The 20,602-nt window shown below is 40.7% G+C and overlaps 1 protein-coding gene across 3 annotated transcripts; it reads left to right on the top strand.

Annotated features, from left to right (window-relative positions):
- The first annotated feature begins 16,071 nt into the window (after positions 1-16,071).
- Positions 16,072-20,578, top strand: LOC311042582 (uncharacterized protein). 3 transcript variants are annotated; one of them, XM_084053390.1, is made up of 6 exons: positions 16,072-16,181; positions 17,302-17,393; positions 17,526-17,558; positions 17,678-17,818; positions 18,898-19,014; positions 19,348-20,578. In XM_084053390.1, the coding sequence occupies exons 2-6, from the start codon at positions 17,357-17,359 to the stop codon at positions 19,362-19,364; spliced, it is 345 nt and encodes a 114-aa protein (XP_083909516.1). In that variant the 5' UTR covers positions 16,072-16,181; positions 17,302-17,356; the 3' UTR covers positions 19,365-20,578. The 3 variants fall into 3 exon arrangements, with proteins under 3 accessions (XP_083909516.1, XP_083909514.1, XP_083909515.1); XM_084053388.1 differs by having other exon boundaries at positions 18,898-19,037; XM_084053389.1 differs by having other exon boundaries at positions 16,157-16,190; positions 17,302-17,384; positions 18,898-19,037.
- Positions 20,579-20,602: the final 24 nt, after the last annotated feature.

Raw genomic sequence — 20,602 nt, 5'->3', positions numbered from 1 at the left:
TCAGGTATCAGGGATCAAATCGACAGGAAGTGATGCCCACAACGCCCTAGGAAACTTGCACCTTTCATACACCAGGCCAACTCAGTCCTTCACAGAATAAAAACAAATGCAATCAAATGTGATGCAACAAATAATAAAATGTGAAAATAAAAAACAGCACAGCTCAAATAAAACCCAGGCAACACCTAGCTGTTCTTAGCCATCATTAGGTAGAGTAGGCAGTGTTGAATAACGTTTTTTTTAACTTAAAGCAGGCAATATGTAGTGGCCACTTTGGACACAAATAGCCAACGTCTTTGACTTCATTACCCAAGATTCTCTGCAAGCATGTCCAGCAAGGATGCGCTGTGATTGTCCAGTCGTTGCATTGACTGGCAGTTCTGCCATGGCGCCTATGCAAATGCCAGGATGAAACTTATTGTCTCCCCTATACATAGTACAGTCAAGCCCCTAGCAGGGACCCCCTGAGTCTATACATTTATGGAAGGATTATTGTCATTGCTTAAACATCTAAATGTATAACTTTGTGGGACATAATATGCTATATACTGTAGTTGTTAAAAAGTTACATGGTGCTGCTTTAAACTTAGCTCTGATTCATAGGCTTGCTCCGTTACTCCGCTACGCCCAGTTCTTGTCAATAGAAAAATTCCATTGACCGGATCTGTAGAGGGCGCAGCGGAGTAACTAAATAATGTTTGCTTTCTGGTGAAATATTTAACATTTTGGCCAAAAAGTGTATTTTAGATGTGAGGTGGGGGGAAACAGAGTGTTCCCACTTAGTAGAGTTGGCTTTCAACTCCATAAAACCAAATTTGTTTTGGTGAGTAGCGAAAGAGTATTTTTAGCGGTGCCAGCCGCTCTACATTTGACCGTGTCCGTCCGTCCGTCCGTCCGTCCGTCCGTAGCCTATGTATGCGGAAGGCAAAGATGCAACACACGCGGCACTTCAAGAAATGCACAAACAAACAAACACACACACACAAACACACAAGCCAGCACTGCACATGTGCGCACGCACACACACACACGCACACACGCACACACAGACTTGCGAGGCGCACCGTTGCAACACATGCGCCACTTAAAGACATGCACAAACACACATACACACACACAGACTGGCACGCACGTGTGCACGCACACACACTCACACACACACACACACTAAAACGACCGTTCTACAATGTGAATAAAAATTATTAAAAGTAAATAAAGTGAGTACAAATATTTAAAAGTAAATACCTTAAGTAAAAATACTTCAGAGTACTTAAATTGAGTAAAAATACTTCAGAGTACTTAAATTGAGTAACAATACTTAAAAGTACTCAAAATGAGTAAAAATACTTAAACTTTGATTAAAAAAGAGTAAAAATACTTAAAAGTTGTAAAAATTAGTTAGAAAAAATACATTAAAGTTAATAAAGTGATTAGAAATACTTTCAAGTAAATAAATTGAGTAACAATACGTAAGAGTACTTAAATTGAGTAAACATACCCAGTAGTACTTCAAATTAGTAAAAATACTTAAACATGGTTAAAATGAGTAAAAAATACTTAAAAGTCTATTAAAAAAAGTACAAATACTCTTTTAGTACCGCCTCAATACCAGTCTGAATGCCAGCGCCCACACATCAAATAGATTTCTTCCGCCTGAATGACAGCACACACTCATCAAACAGAGTAGGCACAGGCATTTTTTTATTTTTACTGCAGACGAGAGGCTATGCAGCCTGTGGTGCGAGCACAAAGAATCGAAAGTGCCATAGCCTTAAGGAGAACTCCTTCAAGGCTATGAATCAGAGTTACTTTAAACATAAAAATGGCCAGGGTTAAGGTTCGTCTAATGTCATCTGGAAGGATATTCCAGGTTTGTGGCGCATGGTAGTACTGTACATAAAAAATGTAAAATGTAAAATAATTTCTCTGGGAGACTGGTAGCTAATGTAAGGATTTTAGGACTGGTATATGTTGGCATTGCCATTATTAAAGGTCAGATAGCCGACATTAAGATGTTAAATGGAGGAATAAAAGACACATACACACAGCATGTTGAGTTCACTAACACTGACCGATGTGTCACCTGTGAACAATGACCCCGCATTGATTACAGATTACATAACATCAGTGTCAGAGCACATTCAACACCGTCATTGTGCAGCAGTTCAACAACCACACTTGCTCTTCATACTATTTGGTGATCACTACATTTTACCTCACACTCATAATCTTTTAAGTATTGACAAAGTATTCTTTCCCATCTTGGTTAACGTGTCTTCGTCTTAGTGTCTTAGTGTTAGCCAGTGTCTCTGGCTGAAGTTATTCGCCTGTGTCGCCTTGTCAGCTGTTGATAGGTGGGTTGCAGCTCTCTTGGGTGGTGAAAATTATCACCACCCATTTCTCTGTTTGACTCTCAGTGACAGAGTTGTGGTGAATTTCACCAACCTGTTTTTGAGCACTTTTCCTGTGTTTGGGTAGAACTCTAAATAAGCAGGGCTGTTCTTGTCATAACCCACAAAGATCTCTTTTTCACAACTTGGGTCAAACTGTCCTGTAACCGGTTTCCATAGAACACAGAGAAGATCTAAAATGACACAGATGCGTTCCCAGTCTTAACGCGTTGAGTCCACTGCCCGGGTCGCAGTCCACCTGGTCCTTGAATGCAAACATGTGATTTTCTTCATCTACTGCTTGTTTCACTTTATCCTCGTGCAAAAAAACTGCACCACTGTCTCTGTTCTCTGAGCTCACATGCTAGTCTGGTTTTGTTGTCTCTTAAGGTCCTTACATACCGGCGAATATAGCGAATATACGCAAAATTCGGACTCGTTCCGAATAATTAAAAGACGCTTTTTCGCTTCGCTTTTTCGCTTTTTCGCTCCATGTACGGAGCCATTGACTTTATAAGGTTTTAAAAAAAACCGCATTATTCGCACGAAAAAATCGCCTCGGTGTGTAACAACCTGTAGCCTCTGCAAACTTACTAGCTGTATTTTCCATTGCAGGACAGAGCTCTAAAACAGTGAGAAGAGTTGTTGCTCTTTGTCTGGGGATGATGTGTCTTACGCTGCTGGTTGTGTTCACAGGCCTGACCGTGCACTGTGAGTATTCCATGTCACAAAAATAAATAAATAAAAGAAAAAATCATTTTCTAGTTATGGCAACTACAAAAGCTACTACAGCATTAACCTAAACCTTTATATGACATCGTTTTGTAATTGTTTTTTTTACCCATTTCTCATTATTAGAGGCTTGTTATGAGTATGAGTACTTGCATTTACAAAGTACAATGAAGAAAGTGGTGTTAAAATGTTATGCACATAAAAAAAAAGATTATATCATTGCGCTTTCTTTTTCTAAAAACAACTTTTCCACAGATGCTTGACCTCATCATGAACACTAGCAACAGCAGTGTTTATAATCACAATGTTTGTTCCTTTGCAGATAAATTAGCCTATGAACAGTTACAGATCAACTACAAGAACCTGGCACTGGAGAAAAATGAGTTACAGACCCGCTATGACAACCTCACCCTGGAGAGAGACATCCTGACCATAGAAAGAGACGACCTGACCCTGGAAAGAGACAACTTGACCCTGGAAATAGAGGACTTGACCCTGGAAAGAGACACACTGGTCGTGGAAAGAGACGGCATGGCCCTGGAAAGAGACACACTGGTCCTGGAAAGAGACACACTGGTCGTGGAAAGAGACGGCATGACCCTGGAAAGAGATAAATTAGCCTATGAACAGTTACAGATCAACTACAAGAACCTGGCACTGGAGAAAAATGAGTTACAGACCCGCTATGACAACCTCACCCTGGAGAGAGACATCCTGACCATAGAAAGAGACGACCTGACCCTGGAAAGAGACAACTTGACCCTGGAAATAGAGGACTTGACCCTGGAAAGAGACACACTGGTCGTGGAAAGAGACGGCATGGCCCTGGAAAGAGACACACTGGTCCTGGAAAGAGACACACTGGTCGTGGAAAGAGACGGCATGACCCTGGAAAGAGATAAATTAGCCTATGAACAGTTACAGATCAACTACAAGAACCTGGCACTGGAGAAAAATGAGTTACAGACCCGCTATGATAACCTCACCCTGGAGAGAGACATCCTGACCATAGAAAGAGACGACCTGACCCTGGAAAGAGACAACTTGACCCTGGAAATAGAGGACTTGACCCTGGAAAGAGACACACTGGTCGTGGAAAGAGACGGCATGGCCCTGGAAAGAGACACACTGGTCCTGGAAAGAGACACACTGGTCGTGGAAAGAGACGGCATGACCCTGGAAAGAGAAAACCTGACACTGAAGAGAAAACATTTACAGACCAAATACAAGGACATTACCCTGGAGACAAACACTTTACTGACCAAATACAACAACATGAATCTGGAGACAAGCAATTTAGTGACCAAATACAACAACATGACTCTGGAGACAAGCCATTTACTGACCAAATACAACAACTTGACTCTGGAGACAAGCAATTTACTGACCAAATACAACAACATGACTCTGGAGACAAAAACGTTACTGACCAAATTCAAGGACATGACCCTGGAGACAAGCAATTTACTGACCAAATTCAACAACATGACCCTGGAAAGAAATCAGTTGGAAAGCTGGAGTGTTGGTGAAAAAGGTTACAAACCGTTTTGAAGAAATATCAATCAGCGTATTTACACATTGCTGATTGACCTAGATTTGTCAAATTTGCTGTAAATAATTCAGCCTAGGGAGTGACAGAGTGTAGGCTTCACAACATCATAGCCCTGTACTCAAATATGGTCTCAACAATATCACCTTAAATAAAACAATACACAATAATAAATCAAATCTTAACAAAATAACACAAATAAGGGGGGGGGGGTACATTTGGCCTAAATGTAAAGGAGTAAAAATACATTTTCATCACAAATACACTTGATTAAAAGTGAAAAGACCTGCTATTTTAACTTTGTACTACTCTTTTATATGACAATATTAAATATATTATATTAAAATAGGGCTTTCGTGGTGTTAAAGCGGCACTATGTTCATAAAATGTAATTTATTTTGTTCTGTATGGTAGAGTACGTTAGCAATATAACTAGAAAAAGTGCTCCTCGGAGCACAGGTCTCCACCTGGTCCGGTAGGTTATTGTGGCTTCCTGGTGGCGCTATAATAGGCCATTGTGAAAAGGTTGCCATTTCGTCTTAGGCCTTTCACGGCAATCGGACACTGCATTCATGATTTGAGGCATTTTGTGCCAAAAATGTGTTTTGCTAAATTAGACCTGCTGGTGGTGCTATAACAGGCCATTGTGAAAAGGGTGGGTGGCATTTCTTCCTCGGTCTAGTGGGAATGTGCATGCAAAATTTCACGGAAATCACATCGTCTCGGCCATGCCTTTCGGCCTGGCGGAGACAATAAGACAATCATGTTTTCATAATACCATCGCATAGTATTAGCATATATTAGTCCTGTTGTGACTGTTGTATTGAGGGACACATTTTGTTGACAAGATTTGATGGTATGTTGTATGTAGGGAATAGAAAAGCCAGACTGGACTGGATATAGAACTTTTGTGTGACTGTTGGTACTGTATGTGGAATAATGATTTTTGGTGATTACGGAGCCAATGTGGAAAGGAATAATGCTGTAACTGTTGAATTCATATGGATTGCTCCTGTGACATACTGTACAGTAGAAGTGAGTGTTGTAGTGACTACTACTGTAGGCCTACAGTGTGTGGTACATGTTTGTATTTTTGACAAGAAACATCATCTCAGACCAACTGTTATGGTCTTAAGTCACATGTGTGCACGCGCAAGGCATGTGTGTGAGTGTGGGCGGCAGGTGCGTTCATGTGTGTTCATGTAGCCTAGTATTTGGGTAGGGTGGCCTGGAACGGTTAGTCCATGAGCCAGAGCCCCCAAATTGAGCAATGATTATCGAAAGAGTGGGCAAAACCATACCTATATTAAAATTAAAATGCAAATTAGGCATTTAGTCCATGAGCCATAGCCCCAAAATTGAGCCAAATATTAATATTCCCTTGTTAAAAACCTTTGACTCCAACATCTTAACAAAATGAAATAAGAATGTTGACTCTGGCTTTGTCCAATGTTCCAATGTTGATTCTGGAAAGTTATGCAAATTCGGGCATATTTTCCTAATTTGCATATTTAAATATACAATTTCAGAAAACTTGTAATACGATAAATCATTGTCTTCATGTAAGTAATCAACTGGGGAAGTTTCATTATAACTATTTTTTAAATGTTGCAATTTTTTCACCTGTCATGTGCGTATGGGGAAAATAACAAAATGTGTGATAAATATGAAAAAGCTGCTCCTGTGGAAAGGTTATCATATATTTATTTACTTATATTGACCCTATAAACAATTTAATATAGGTATGGTTTTGCCCACTCTTTCGATAATGAAATCTTGTCTGGCTCATGGACTAGGTGTATGATAGTGATGCGCGAGTAAGGTTTTTTATAACCCACCCCGCACAGGAGCCCAACCCGCACCAACCCGCCCCGCGAAAATGAATATGAATCAACAACCCGGCCCATCCTGCAACCCGCCAAAACAATTAAAAATACAAATAAAAAGGAGAGCAGGCTTTTCAACAAACAATCAAGTCCATTCAATTGCTTTCCGGAGAGAGAGAGAGCGAGCGCGCGAGAGAGATAGAGGTTTCGTTCGCGATAATTGCGTCGGAATCTATAACCCGTCCGCCCGCCCCGCGGTTCACGGGCTACGGAGTATGACTCCCGGCCTGAATTAAAGGGCCAGTCCGGGCTTGGTCAGAGTAGTGACCTTATAGGCTTATGTCGGGTCAATAAGCGGGATCCTGTTCAATGTGTAAATTATACTACTACTGCTACTGTGTAAAATCTGAGTGTAAAATATGAATTTGATAATGGGTGTAGGTGGGAAAAGGGATAGTGGAGAGAAGAGAGACATGAAGGTGTATTTGTCATTCAAATCTGCTTATTTAAACATAATACAGTCAGAAGACCTGAACTGGTGAACCTCCACGAGAGCAAAGTCAACCAAGCAATGGACTGTGACTGTGACTTCACATTCTGTATGTGCTGTTCTCTGCTATATCTTCAGAAATACAGCACAACGTCAAGTGGATAAAATCAGGTCCAGTCCGTGAACGGTGGATCAAGAACAAGGACAACTACGTTTTAGTTCTAGGGGATGGAGACCAGTTATGTTATGAACAGCGATCCAATAGTCAGCTGTCGTCATCTGGTAAGATTCCAGCATCTGGACAGTGCTACATTCATATTTTGATTCAAACGCCTTCTACTGTGTACAGGAATTGATCATACTGATTAAAAAAATATATCTTTAGCCTATCCAACACCCAGGTTCTCTACACCCAATTAACACGCTGTCTGCTCTGAAAATGTATGTTTATTTAAATATTTATGTGTTGCTCATATAATTAGGAAAAAGTATAATTTAACGTTGAATAACGTTGTTGGACCGATCATATGAAACTTTGCACTCACATTCCCAATAGGCTCTGTGCACAACCTTTTCCAGAAGGTGGCATTTCTGTTTCCTGTTCACTTTCTCATTGCTTTATTTGATTGGCTCAGCAAAAGACTTGAACTGGACACACAACACCTTCATAATGTGTTTCCACAATTTAGAGTTAAAAGGACAATATTTGCGTCCGATATGTAGTAGAGTAGACGTATAAAGTATCATAGACCCCTGAGGCACCTGGTCGCCAGAGAAAGCATTGGCACTGTATGTTTCTGAAAAGCACAAGAAGCGTTGAAACTGGATGTTTTTTAATCCAAGAAAAACGTTGCGTGTCAACGTGTCTAGATGCGGATCATGTTGACTTAATTCTAGATTTTAAAAAATGACTTCCAAAGTATATAATAACTAACCCTAAACCTAACCCTGAACCTATCCCTAATCCGTGCCCATGACATTGAACATTGAATGCAATGTGTCAGTGGTTTGCACAAACGGTGCAATGATAATGTTTCTTCTCTGGCGATTGGGTTGCCTGGGGGACCCTGGTCAACTGAAGTATATAGGTTTTGAGCACCCTGGGCAAGACCTGGGATGTTGGCTGTCTAGGAAGTTGACAACCGGAAATGGTTGAATTTGGCGAAAGTACCACCCAAGGAAATGACGTTGATGCTTTACAAATCTGTTAACATTCTCCGTGAATTAAACGAGTGTTGTGATTGGTCAAAACATATCGTTTCCGGGGGAAACGGAAATCCTGTCCACTCAGGACTTCCTAGACACTCGCTGCTTTAGGTCGTGACCAGGCTCTTCTCTTCGCAGATGAGTGAGACTGGGACCGAGGCTAGGTTTTAAGTGGTTAATGCTGCTCAGCAATATATTGTAAAGTGGCTGCTCAAACCTAGTTAACATTTGTTTTGCCAATTTGTAATAGTTCATATTTTCATATTGTTTGCAATACTGCAAGTCACTGGTGTGCTGTAAAATATTTATTGTTTTTGTTTCCCTTTTGTTTTTTTAGACAGTGTATTCAGAATCCAGACCATGAAAAGAACAACATTTGATGTGAAGTCGAGGGTAGTAATACTCTACACCATCAAAGATGACAAATTCAAAGTTGTGTGCTGTGATGACCAACGTGAAGTTATAGTGGAAAGCTGGGTGAGTGTGCAGCACTGCTCAGAGACACTGTTATGTCTAAACTCTTAACACATTCTTTCTTTTCTTTGGAAGTTTATTATCTTTTTGTAGAGTGGGGCTTAAATATTAGTGTCGGTGATGGTAGCAAACTGTCCCTGAAACACAAAAATGCTTTAATTAAATAGACATTATAAAATAATAATAATACATTTATAAAGCACTTGTAGAAACAAAGTTACAAATTGCTTTACAGAAAACTGAACTATTCTCATATTTATAGTTGTCTTCTTTTCATGTGATTCTGTAGGACAGTCTTCCAAATACAATTGGAGATGATAGAGAGACGTGTTTGTTCTTCGTGAGGACCGTCATGGGCAACACCTACAACTTTATCCCATTTCGTTATCACTCCCACATCTTGGGATTTGATCATGATGATCATGGCGACTCTTTCAAACTGGTCACGCTTCCACGGGAAGATGAAGTAGATGAATCTACTTTCATGTCTCTGTATGAGAAACCACATATGTTGAACCGATAGCATGATCAAGGCAACATATATTCCCAAAATATATTCCAGACCAATAACTGTGTCGCAAATACCGTCATCTTGGATATCCCGAACTGCATTATGGGTATGCACAAAGCCTTATGGGTGTAATAAGGTCCAGCCGCTTTGATAGGCTTGGGCTGTAGTGCGATGACGGCAGGATGACACATGCGGACTATCAATTCAGTAATTTAATTTGTTCGTCAGTTAAGACGGTATTTATTAGACAGTGATATTGTTGTGTCAAATGCATAAAAAAAGGATTTAGTTGCCCGTTGCGTGCAGCATGTGTTTTAAATCTCCAACCTAAGGCTACACCAAAAGAATATGATAAAGGAATACAGAACCAGAGGTGGTCCAAATTGTAACTAAGTACATTTACTCAAGTACTGTGCTTTGCTAGTACAATTTGAGGTATTTTTACTTTACTGGAGTATTTCCCATTTTCAATACTGTCTACTCTCTACTCCACTACATCTCAAAGGCAAATATTGTACTCTTACTCCACTACAATTATTTGAAAACTTTAGTTAGCGTTACTTTGCAGATATACATTATTACATTATAAAACATACATTAACCACTTTAGCATTAACCACCTATTTTATACCTTGGCTATTTGAAATTGGCAGATCTACAAGGTCACAACGTGTCGCATCGCAACGTGTTGTGAGCTTGCAGATCGGCTATTTTCAAACATTTTAGTACTTTTACTTTTGGTACTTTAAGTATATTTTGATGCTAAGACTTTGGTACTTTTACTCAAGACATCCAGGTAAAAATTTGAACACATGCCTTTTACTTGTAACAGAGTATTTTTATATTGTGGTATTGATAGTTACATAAAATGTCTGAGTACTGCTTCCACCACTGGTCAACTGGACATGAGTTGTCTTTGTACTTGGACTGCTTTTTTCTGCCAGTAATAGACCTAATACTAACAACAATAATACATGTAAACGAAATGGTTCCTTTTTTCACTTGAATGCAGTGTGAACAAATACAAATAAAAAAACATTTGTTGAGGTCATTTCTGAGTACAGCAAAATATGCTTATAGAGAACTAGAGTTTCGGGGGGCTACGCCCCCCTCAACCCCAGCCGCGCACGGGGCTTTGCGTTTGTTGGTCCCTCCGTGTCCCTGTCTCTGTATCCGTGTAGCTGCAGCACAGAGTGGGCAGTATAGATGGGGATTATGGCTGTTAGAGGCATGTACGCGCACAGGGCCCGCGTGGGCGTGTGTATATGGGGGTAGACAAATTGTCTAAGTAACATTTGCAAAAAGGGAAAAAAAAAAAAATATTGTAAGAAAGTGTAATGTAAAAGTTACAAAATGATGAAAAATAAGTAGAAGAAATTATATTTTGTATGTTTCGCGGACCACCAGGGGGTCCGCGGACCCCCTAGTGGTCCGCGCGGAAATGGTGGGATTAAAATTTCCAAAAGGAAAAAAAAAAAAAAAAAAAAAAAAATATGAAGGTGGTTGCTTGTTTTTCTGAAAGCTGGCGAATGGCAGCCCTTTCTGCAAGATGGCGGCCGCCTGGTGTTGTTGTGATTTGGTCGTGCGCACGTGCTCTCGGTTACACAGCGTTGTACTGGCGAAGTATAGTTCTCGCTTACACAGACATGTCCAGACATGTTGTAGGTCCCTCCGTGTCCCTGTCTGTGTGTCCGTGTAGCTGCAGCACAGAGTGGGCAGTAGAGATTTCTGGCGCAGGCTGTGCAAACCTGGCAACCCAGCGCATGCTGCCGCACGTTACACCAGAAATGGTGCCTGGAGAAAATGGTGACCAAAAAAAAAGTTTGGAAAAAAAGGAAAAAACCCCCGCAGCGGCTGGCTGCTGTTGTGGTGATGAGGTCGTGCGCACGGTAAACGGTACGAAGCTGCCTCCCCTTCCGTTTTGTCCGACATTTGGTGAGTAGAATTAATTATGTTGCGCGGTGGAAAAGGTGTAGTGAGCAGTGAGATGTCCCCTACGCGAGGCGTAAATTCAGCGCGGCCGCCGTGGCGAGTCAGTTGGCGACATGTGGTCTGGCGGTGCGTTGTTTATTCGATAACAGAGCTGTCGGGTGTCGACACCGAGGGTGCGGAAGTCGGTCGCCATTTATATAGTTAGATGAATGTTGCTATCCTATCACGGCTCCTTATGTACTATATCTCTGTTACTATATCTGCTGCTATTTTACCGGTCTCATTCCATTGCCATTTGTTCTAACCATGCACCTTATGTATATATTTTACTCTACGCATATCAGATCTGTTTTTTTACACCTGTAAACCTGTGATGTGACAATAAAGAAGTTGAATTTGAAGAAGTTGAGAAGTTGGGGGGGGGGGGGGGGCATTAAACATTCTTCTGAAAATCTAAATTTTCAGCCTTACTTTTTCTTTTGGCGATCAAATTAGGTTTGGCCCATTGCTAGTAACAGTGTTATTGCCAGCAAAGACTTTCATGACTACTCCAATAACAAATCATGTACTACCTTGGAAAGTGCAGTACCTAAAATCAGTATCTTCATCAACTGTAATCATGGTTTACAGTTACCATTTTTTATCTATCATCCTTGCTATTACTGATTATGATTCCGTCAGCTATTCAAAATGATTCATGCTGGTTTGATGAATCATTATTCTGTCAAATTCTTAATGCTAATATTTACACTGTGGGGAGACTATAGCCTCATTTTCAGAGAAGATTTCAACTTCAAGACCAGATCTTCTGCATCCGACAGGGAAAAACTTGTTCTACTCATGGACTATTAATTTAGGAATGTATCCTGTATTATATTCATGTGAAAACTGAGGAAATGAAAGCGCCATAGAATCAATATTAGAAAACATTTGTTTTTCCGCACAGCTGTAGGTAAAGAATAGCCATCAGACTGCAAAGACAAAGATGCCATGAGGTCAAGAGTCCAGGAGAACAATTTAAGAAAAACAAGCGGGAACACGACAGGGTCCCTCTGTTCCATCCGTGCCTATGCATCATCATTAGCCTATAAGTCAAACTAAAGTCAACTAAAACAAGTGTAACTTATTCTGGTACTTTTATGTCAGGGAACTCATCATCTGTAGTGTTTCCCTGGCTCCTGATGGCTGGCAGTACGTGGGATACATTGGCCCCCGCATTCACTTTATCCCTGTAACCATGGGTCATCAATATGTCCATACATGGACAAATGTGTCCGTGGCAAGACTTGTCCTCGTCCATGGCTATTTTTTTATTTAGTTTTGACATATTATAACGTTCTTATTTTGATCATAAGACCCAATTACTGAATGTCTCAGTCTCCAGGTTTGCTTCAGAATATGTATGACACTGATTTACTATGACACTATGGCACATTAGGAGTCCACCAGTACAGTGGTTCTCTAACCTTTTATTTTCAAGGACCCCCTAACTCTGAGAGTGTACAAATGGAACCAAATGGATCCTACTGGTTACAGACCTATAATCAGGGCAGGAATTTCAGGGAGGCCACGAAGGCCATGGCCGTCGTTGCCCCTCAGTTTGGCCTTGTGCCCCTGGCATGCCCTGAGGTGGCCTTAATGCCCCAGCTGACTGTACCACTTTCTCCTCTGTCTCTTTCTTGTCAATATGTAGACACCAGTGTCTCTTTCTATTCTTGTCTTGTAGACACCAATGTCTTTTGTTGATATTCTGAATCTTTAAACCAATCCAGTGACTTTGATTGGTGCGGGGCTGAGCATGGATCGGATTGTAAATACCATAATTCATTTATTTCACTGCATATAAGTCTACATTTTAAATTTAAAATCATCCTTAACCCTTAAATTCTATTAATTATTTCAATGGACTAAATTATTTGATGGCCTTCCTGCCCTGGCATTTGGCCTTTGAGCCCTCATAAAATGGACAACATCAAATACCAAGTGGCCTTGCCCCTAAAATGACGACATTCCAGGCCTGCCTATAATGGTCCATTTGACCATCTTCAAATAACCCCGAAGGTCCCTCAACCCACTTCGAGGACCACAGCACTAGTAGTATACATATAGGGCTTGCTCTGTTTCTGGTAATATTTGTATTGTATGTCCATGGCAAAAATAGAATTCTTACAAACATTTCCACCACAAGCTGGCATGGCGATGAACCCTGCCTGCAACCAACAGAGGTTGTTGGAACAACACAGAATTATTCCCCTTTCCTATGTGTCTATGGGTGTATTGAGATGCATATACTGTAGCTAGTAAATTGTTTTTAACTATTTTTGATTGATTGGCGTTTCTGTCGAAAATACATATACTGTACATGAACAAGCCCATCAAACTATGAACCTGGATGTGCCTGGAGTTCAGAAAAGACAGAGACAAGACAAACATTCATTCTCCCCCTTATAGTTGTTTGGGTGAATTGAGATTCATAGCTAGTTCATAGTTTTCATCTATGAACCTGCACCTGGCTGTGCCTGGATGAGTCATAACGTCCATATGTCCTTCAGTCCTTCTCTACCCCTTTCGCCAAAACCTGGACTACAACAGGGCCTCTTATTATTCCTGTCAGATCTCGCTAAATGAGAGCTTTGTGATAGCAATACTCCACATGTGGTTGAGCTGAACCTGTAGAGGTCACCACAACACAGTATATCATCTCTAGTCTAGATAGAACTTTAGTCTTTCTGTCAGACAGACAGCCCAAAGGGTTCTCAGGACCTGGCTGGAATAGATCACCTAATCATGTCAGCCGATACAACAGCCATGCACACTCTCATAACCTTAAACACAAGGCATATGTAGATACTGTATGTAGATTCAAATAAGCCTTTAACCACTTTCACTTTAAGAAATTTGAAAGTAGTTAACTCCACTGAAAATTACTCATTTAGTCACCCAGCCTTTGGGCTCCAGTACAACAGCAATAGTGCAACAGCATGAATCAACAGCATAGCAACACATACACAGGCAGCTGCAGCCCATAGAAAAAGGGGCACAATGCCTACCATTAAGTGAAACTACTTTCTGCAGTACTGTTATTCTCAATTGACACCAAAGTGAGTGACTATTTCAGATTGTGCATTGCCATAATTCTCTAGTGTGTATCAGCCATGTATTATTTATTTTATAACACAACTCAAGAGATAAGAAATAACATTTAATTCACCCTCCGGTTTAACCAAAAACATTGTTGTCCAATTCATTATAATGCCAACTTATCTAAGAAAATGTTAACAATGGCCACTACACTTTTTTAATAGGCCACTAGTCTCCATTCCAGTCCAAGAGTAGAAACAGAGCCACTGCCATTGCCAGGAGGTGTAATGCAGGGCTAGTGTAGTGTGTTAATGACATATACCAAACCCTGTCTATACATACAAAATAATGATATACAATCATTTTTATCTGTCTTGACAGTATTAACTATTTGACCAAACTGGTATGAAATGACCATTGAGGTAGGAGACCATCACAAATAAGTTAGCCTCAAAGGGTTTTCCGAACAATCAAATGGCTGTAGTTTACACTACAACTGGTTTATATCATAGCTGTTGGAGTAATATAACAAAATGTGTTTTGCTATATTCGGCCTCCTGGTGGCGGTATAACAGGCGGATGTGAAAATGTGTGTGCACAGTTTCACGTTGATCGGGCCAACGGTGAACACGTGGCCAATGAACACGTTTCCACCCTTCTGGCCACTTATGTCTGTCACTGTCTGTGTTAGTGTGTAGGGGGGGTGCAGGCATCAGTTTCCTTGATTGGCCCACACAACATATCGGCTTTACGGATTGGCAAAGTTTGCGTCACTTTTGTGTGGCAATATAAGTAATACATGGCCAATGAACATTGTTTCCACCCTTCTGGCCTTCGTCAGTATCCGACCTTCTAGCTGTCGATGCACTTTTGGATCATTGCCTTATTTGGATTAGTTTGGACTGATCCTGCCTGCCTCACCTATCTGTCAGCCTTGCCAATGTCCAACTTGTCCGTCTCTTACCTTATTAATAAATTCATTGTATTGTAGTGTGTGTGTGTGTGTGTGTGTGTGTGTGTGTGTGTGTGTGTGTGTGTGTGTGTGTGTGTGTGTGTGTGTGTGTGTGTGTGTGTGTGTGTGTGTGTGTGTGTGTGTGTGTGTGTGTGTGTGTGTGTGTGTTCAAAGGGAATAGGTTTAGTTTCAACACAGGTAGGGAAAGGTTTTCCTTTCATAAACAGGTGCAGCTGTGCACCCAAACAAACACTGTCTGATACTATGGGTCCTATCTTGGTCCTAAGTGGGGTCCGGGGACCCCCAGGGGTCCTTGAGGGAGTTCCAGGGGGTCCCCAGCTAAATGATGGATAGTTAGGAACCAAATGGACCCTTATGGGTCTGTTAATCAGAGAGTGTACAAATGGAACCAAATGGACCCGTCATTTGTACACTCTCTGAGTTAAATTAACATTGATTTTACAATATAAATTGGAGTCCCAGAGATACAGTAGAAATGCCATTAAATGGGGGTCCGTAGCCTAATGCATGTCAAACTGGGGGTCCTTGAAATTAAAATAGTTGAGAATCACTGCTAGAGCTGTACAAATCTTCTCTTATGTGGGGTACCTGGCATATCTTTTCAAATGGGGGTCCGCGGGCTAAATAAGTGTCAATTTGGAGGTCCTTGACATGAAAAAGTTTGAGAACCACTGCTATAGAAGAGAGAGTTCCGTCACGCTTTGATCTCGCCGCAAAGCGGGGCCGCTATGGGCTGTAGTTCTAAACATTAGAACTTCCTCATTGAGATAGACAGAGCATTTCCGCATTCCATTCTCACAATGGGATTCTATGCTAGTGACGTAACACTCTCTTCAACGGGTCTGGGCCAACTCATACGGGGTCAGGGGGGTACTTCCTATTTACGGGCTCTTTAACTACGTACAGATGTACAGTACTGCAGCCACTCCATGCCTCAGATGACTGTAGCAGCATAGCAGTCATCAGCTCCTCAGTCTACGTACTGTTGTTCATTTTCCTCAAGACAAAGCAACATCAGTGAGTATAGTTAAGTTTGATTATGCGTAATGGCAAATTATTGTGTTATTAGTGTTGTTTTGTATTTGCACAGTTTGTTTGTGCTAGCCTAGCTCTTGTACTATCTGTCTATGCTATGTGTGTAGTATTAGTAGCCTAGCCCAGTGGAAACGTTTTCTGACTCAGGGCACGCCTGTAAATTACTTTTTCATCCACGGCACCCCTGAACGACATTGTTAATGATATTATGCCACGTAAAAATGTTAATCTTGAGAGAATATCTGTTTTCCATTTGAATAGATTGAAAATGACTTTATACTTAAACCACATTTAACCACTTGAATCCTAGAATCCCTATTAGGGAAAATCCACCAAAAATAGCCGATCTACAAGCTCAGAACTCATCACAACGTGACGCCTTCTGAGCTTGTAGATTGTCTACAAGGGATTTAGTGTAGATTGAAAAAGAACACAGCAATTCTCCGAAACAGTCATATTTGTCACTCAAAACCACACTTGTCATCTTCAACTAGTTTACACCCGCAAAACACTGAATAACACAGTCAGTGACAGCTATTTTCAAGTGGAGGAAATGAGACTCAAGTGAGAGCTGAGTACAGCACTTCTGCCCACAGACCCCCCCCCCCCCCCCCCCCCCCCACAGAGAGAGAGAGAGAGAGAGAGAGAGAGAGAGAGAGAGACTGTGTGTGGGGGGAGACTGTGTGGGGGGCTGTGGGCTGTGGGCATAAGAGTGTACGCAATACAGTGTGGTAAATGACACCATTTCAAATGTTCAGAATCAATAACAAATGTATTTCCGACAACACTAAATCTGATGGTTGCACACACTAGGAGTGAGTATAACCAATGCCCAGTGGGTATACCTATGGGTATACCCACTGGGCTTTGGTTACATTGGACACTACATTTGGCGGCAGTGTGCCTCATTGTCAGAGTAGTGACCTTAGGCTTCTGTGGGGATCCTGTTCAATGAGTAAATTATACTACTACTGCTACATTGTGTGTAAAATATGAATTTGATAATGGATGTTGGGTGTAGGTGGGAATTGGAATAGCGGAGAGAAGAGAGACATGGAGGTGTATTTGTCATTCAAATCTGCTTATTTAAAAAATAATACAGTCAGAAGACCTGAACTGGTGAATCTCCGTGAGAGCAAAGTCAACCTACAGCAGCGATGGACTGTGACTGTGACTTCACATTCTGTATTGAAGGTAAATATGTGTGCTAGATGTTATAGGCTACCACCACTTTGGCACAATTAGTTTTCTTGATTTATTCATTTTTTGAGAAACTAATGGGATGAATTTGCTTTGCATCCCCACTGGATTACTCTCTGTGAAAAGTGGATGATGATGATGAAGATGATGATGACGACGGTAATTTCATTTTCATTAGGCCTATGTGATTTATTTACACACACACACTAAGTCATTATTCATATACAGAATTTATGGCTGTGTGAAGTTGCAGTATGTGTTGTTCTCTGCTACTTCAGACATACAGCACGACAGTTTCATACCAAGTGGAGCCCCTCGTGAACGGTGGATCAAGAACAAGAATAACTGCGTGCTAGTTCTACGAGATGGAGAACAGTTATGTTATGAACAACTAAACAACAGTCAGCTTCGGTCATCTGGTAAGATTTCAGAATCAAGATTTTCAAGAATTGACCATACTGATTAAAATAGTTTAGCCTATCCAATACCCAGGCCCTCTACACCCAATTAACATGTTGGCAAAGTTTCTGCTCTGAAAATGTTTTGTTTATTGAAATATGTGCGTTGCTCATAACATTTTAAAAACGTATAATTTAACGCTGAATAAAGGTCCTTTCACACGGCAAGCGGTCAACGCGCCTATGTAATTCATTTTCAATTAAAGGCGGGCGATTATTTGGGACGCGCGGAGAAGTTGAGGGGCGGTGAGGCGAGGTCCCGTGAAGTGCACACGCGCGTGGGCGGCAAGTGCTGGATTGTGGTGAGCTTTTCTTTTCACCACACAGGAGGAAAAAAACAACAATGGTTGCGGCGCGATCACCGCTGATCCGAGCGGTACCGCCCGCGTGAACCGCTTGCCTGTGTTACGACCTTAACGCTGTTGGACCGATCATATGAAACTTTGCACGCACATTCACAATAGGCTCTGTGCATGACCTTTTCCAGAAGGTGGCATTTCCGTTTCCTGTTCACTTCCTCATAGCTTTGTTTGATTGGCTCAGCAACAGACTTGTTTCCACACTTTAGAGTTAAAAAGACAATATTTGCCTCCGATATGTGGTAAAGTAGAAGTATCATAGACCCCTGGGGCACCTTGTCGCCAGAGAAAACGTTGGCACTGTATGTTTCTGAAAAGCACAACAAGCGTTCAAACTGGACGTTTTTAATCCCAGAAAAACGTTGCGTGTCAACGTGTCTAGATGTGGCCCATGTTGACTTGAACATTGAATGCAATGTGTCAGTGGTTTGCACAAACATAGCACAAAGGTAATGTTTCTTCTCTGGCGATTGGATTGCCTGGAGGACCCTGGTCAACTGAAGTATATAGGTTTTAAGTGGTTAATGCTGCTCAGCAATATATTGTAAAGTGGCTGCTCAAACCTATTTAACATTTATATATTTGCCAATTTGTAATAATATTTCGTATTTTCATATTGTTTGAAAGTCACTGGTGTGCTGTAAAAGATTTTATGTTTTTGTTTCCCTTTTGTTATCTTAGACTGTCTATTCAGAATCCAGACCTACAAAAGAACAACATTATTTGAAGAGGTGGGGAGGATAGTAGTACTCTACGCCAAAGATGACAAATACAAAGTCGTGTGCTGTGATAAACAAGGTGAACTCAAAGTGGAAAGCCGGGTGAGTGTGCAGCACTGCTCAGCACTGCTCTGAGACACTGTTGTGTCTAAACTCTAAACCTTTTCACATCTTTCTTTCTTTTCTTTGAAATGATCTTTTAGTAGTGTGGGGCTTAAATAGTGGTGTCAGTGATGGTAGCAAACTGTCCCTGAAACACGAAAATGCTTTCATTACATAGACATTATAAAATATGAATTATAATAATTATAATAATAATAAAGCACTTATCGAAACAAAATTCCAAATTGCTTTACAGAAAACTGAAATATTCTCATATTTATAGTTTTCTTCTTTTCCTATGATTCTGTAGGACAGTCTTCTAAATGAAATTGGGAATGATGGAGACACGTCTTTGTTCTTCTTGAGGTCCGTGACGGGAATTATAAAGACCTACAACTTTGTGCCATTTTTTTATCGCTCCCACGTCTTGGGATTTGATCATGTTGATCAGGACGACTCTCCAATCAAACTGGTCGTGCGTCCCATAAAGAAAGATGTAGTAGATGAATGTACTCTAGCATGTCTGTATGAGAAACCATAGCATGAACTGATAGCATGATCAAGGCAACACACATTTCCAAAATGTATTCTAGACCAATGGTGCTCAACCCCCTGGTGCTGCTGGTTTTCTTTTTTGCCAACTTAAAGTGAACAATGGAGTTCTTATAAACAAATGTGGTTTTGTTTACTGTACATTTAAAATCGTTCGCTTTGCATGTAGCACTGCTCCACCCTTCATTTCATTATGTGGTTTATGGAAAGCTCCCTTTCTCCAAATTTATGTTCTACGTTATCCTCAAACGATATTACCCACAGGTTCAATTGTTAACTTTTAATAGCGTTCATTTCAGGTGTAAGTACTAAGTAGGCCCTAAGTAGATGGTTTTCACGAGATTGCCACCCTTGAAAGGTTGTGTAGATATACAAACATGCCACTCAAGTACAACCATCAGAGGTTGTTGGAATAAGTAATTGCAGACTACTTATTACCGGCAGAGTCTCCGGTTGAGTCTCCTACTGACTGATGATCCGGTCATCAAATTATTGGCTTAAAAAAAATCTGCAAGAATTCAAGGCTTCATGGGGTGTGTAATTGATAGAAAATAAGAAAAAAGTTTTGGGTGAACTACTCCTTTAAGTGTGTGTAAAATGACCAAGGAAGTATTGTCATGCAGATTCTTTGATTGAACAGCAAAAATCCCTGTGTCAAAATATTGTTTTATCAAAGCCATAGGTTCAATACTTTAATTCAAAATGGAATGTATACATGCAAAAATTGGTTCCTCTTTTCACTTGAATGCAGTATTAAAAAAAACATGTTTTGAGGTAATTTCCGAGTACAGCAAAATATGCTAATGAAGAATGAATGTTGGTTTCCTATCGCTGCACCATATGTATATCTCTGTTATATCTGCTGCTATTTTTACCTGTCTCATTCCATTGCCATTTGTTATAAACATGTACCTTATGTATATATTTTACTTTACGCATATCAAGAATATCTGACACATCTGATCTGTTTTACACCTGTAAACCTGTAATGCGACAATAAAGAGGTTGAATTT

The sequence above is a fragment of the Gymnoscopelus microlampas genome, assembly GCF_963454915.1.
Source record: "Gymnoscopelus microlampas genome assembly, chromosome: 3".
NCBI lineage: Eukaryota > Metazoa > Chordata > Actinopteri > Myctophiformes > Myctophidae > Gymnoscopelus > Gymnoscopelus microlampas.
The sequence above is the reverse complement of the archived record's forward strand: the minus strand, read 5'-3'. Positions and strand labels throughout refer to the sequence as shown.

What these genes read in the sequence shown, in the direction of transcription:
- LOC311042582 (XM_084053388.1), top strand. Translation starts at nt 17,357, where the DNA reads ATGGACTGTGACTGTGACTTCACATTCTGTATTGAAG. An exon ending in CTTCACATTCTGTATTGAAG is followed by an intron (nt 17,394 to 17,525) that starts GTAAATATGTGT and finishes CTCTGTGAAAAG; the next exon opens with TGGATGATGATGATGAAGAT. An exon ending in CAGTCAGCTTCGGTCATCTG is followed by an intron (nt 17,819 to 18,897) that starts GTAAGATTTCAG and finishes TTGTTATCTTAG; the next exon opens with ACTGTCTATTCAGAATCCAG.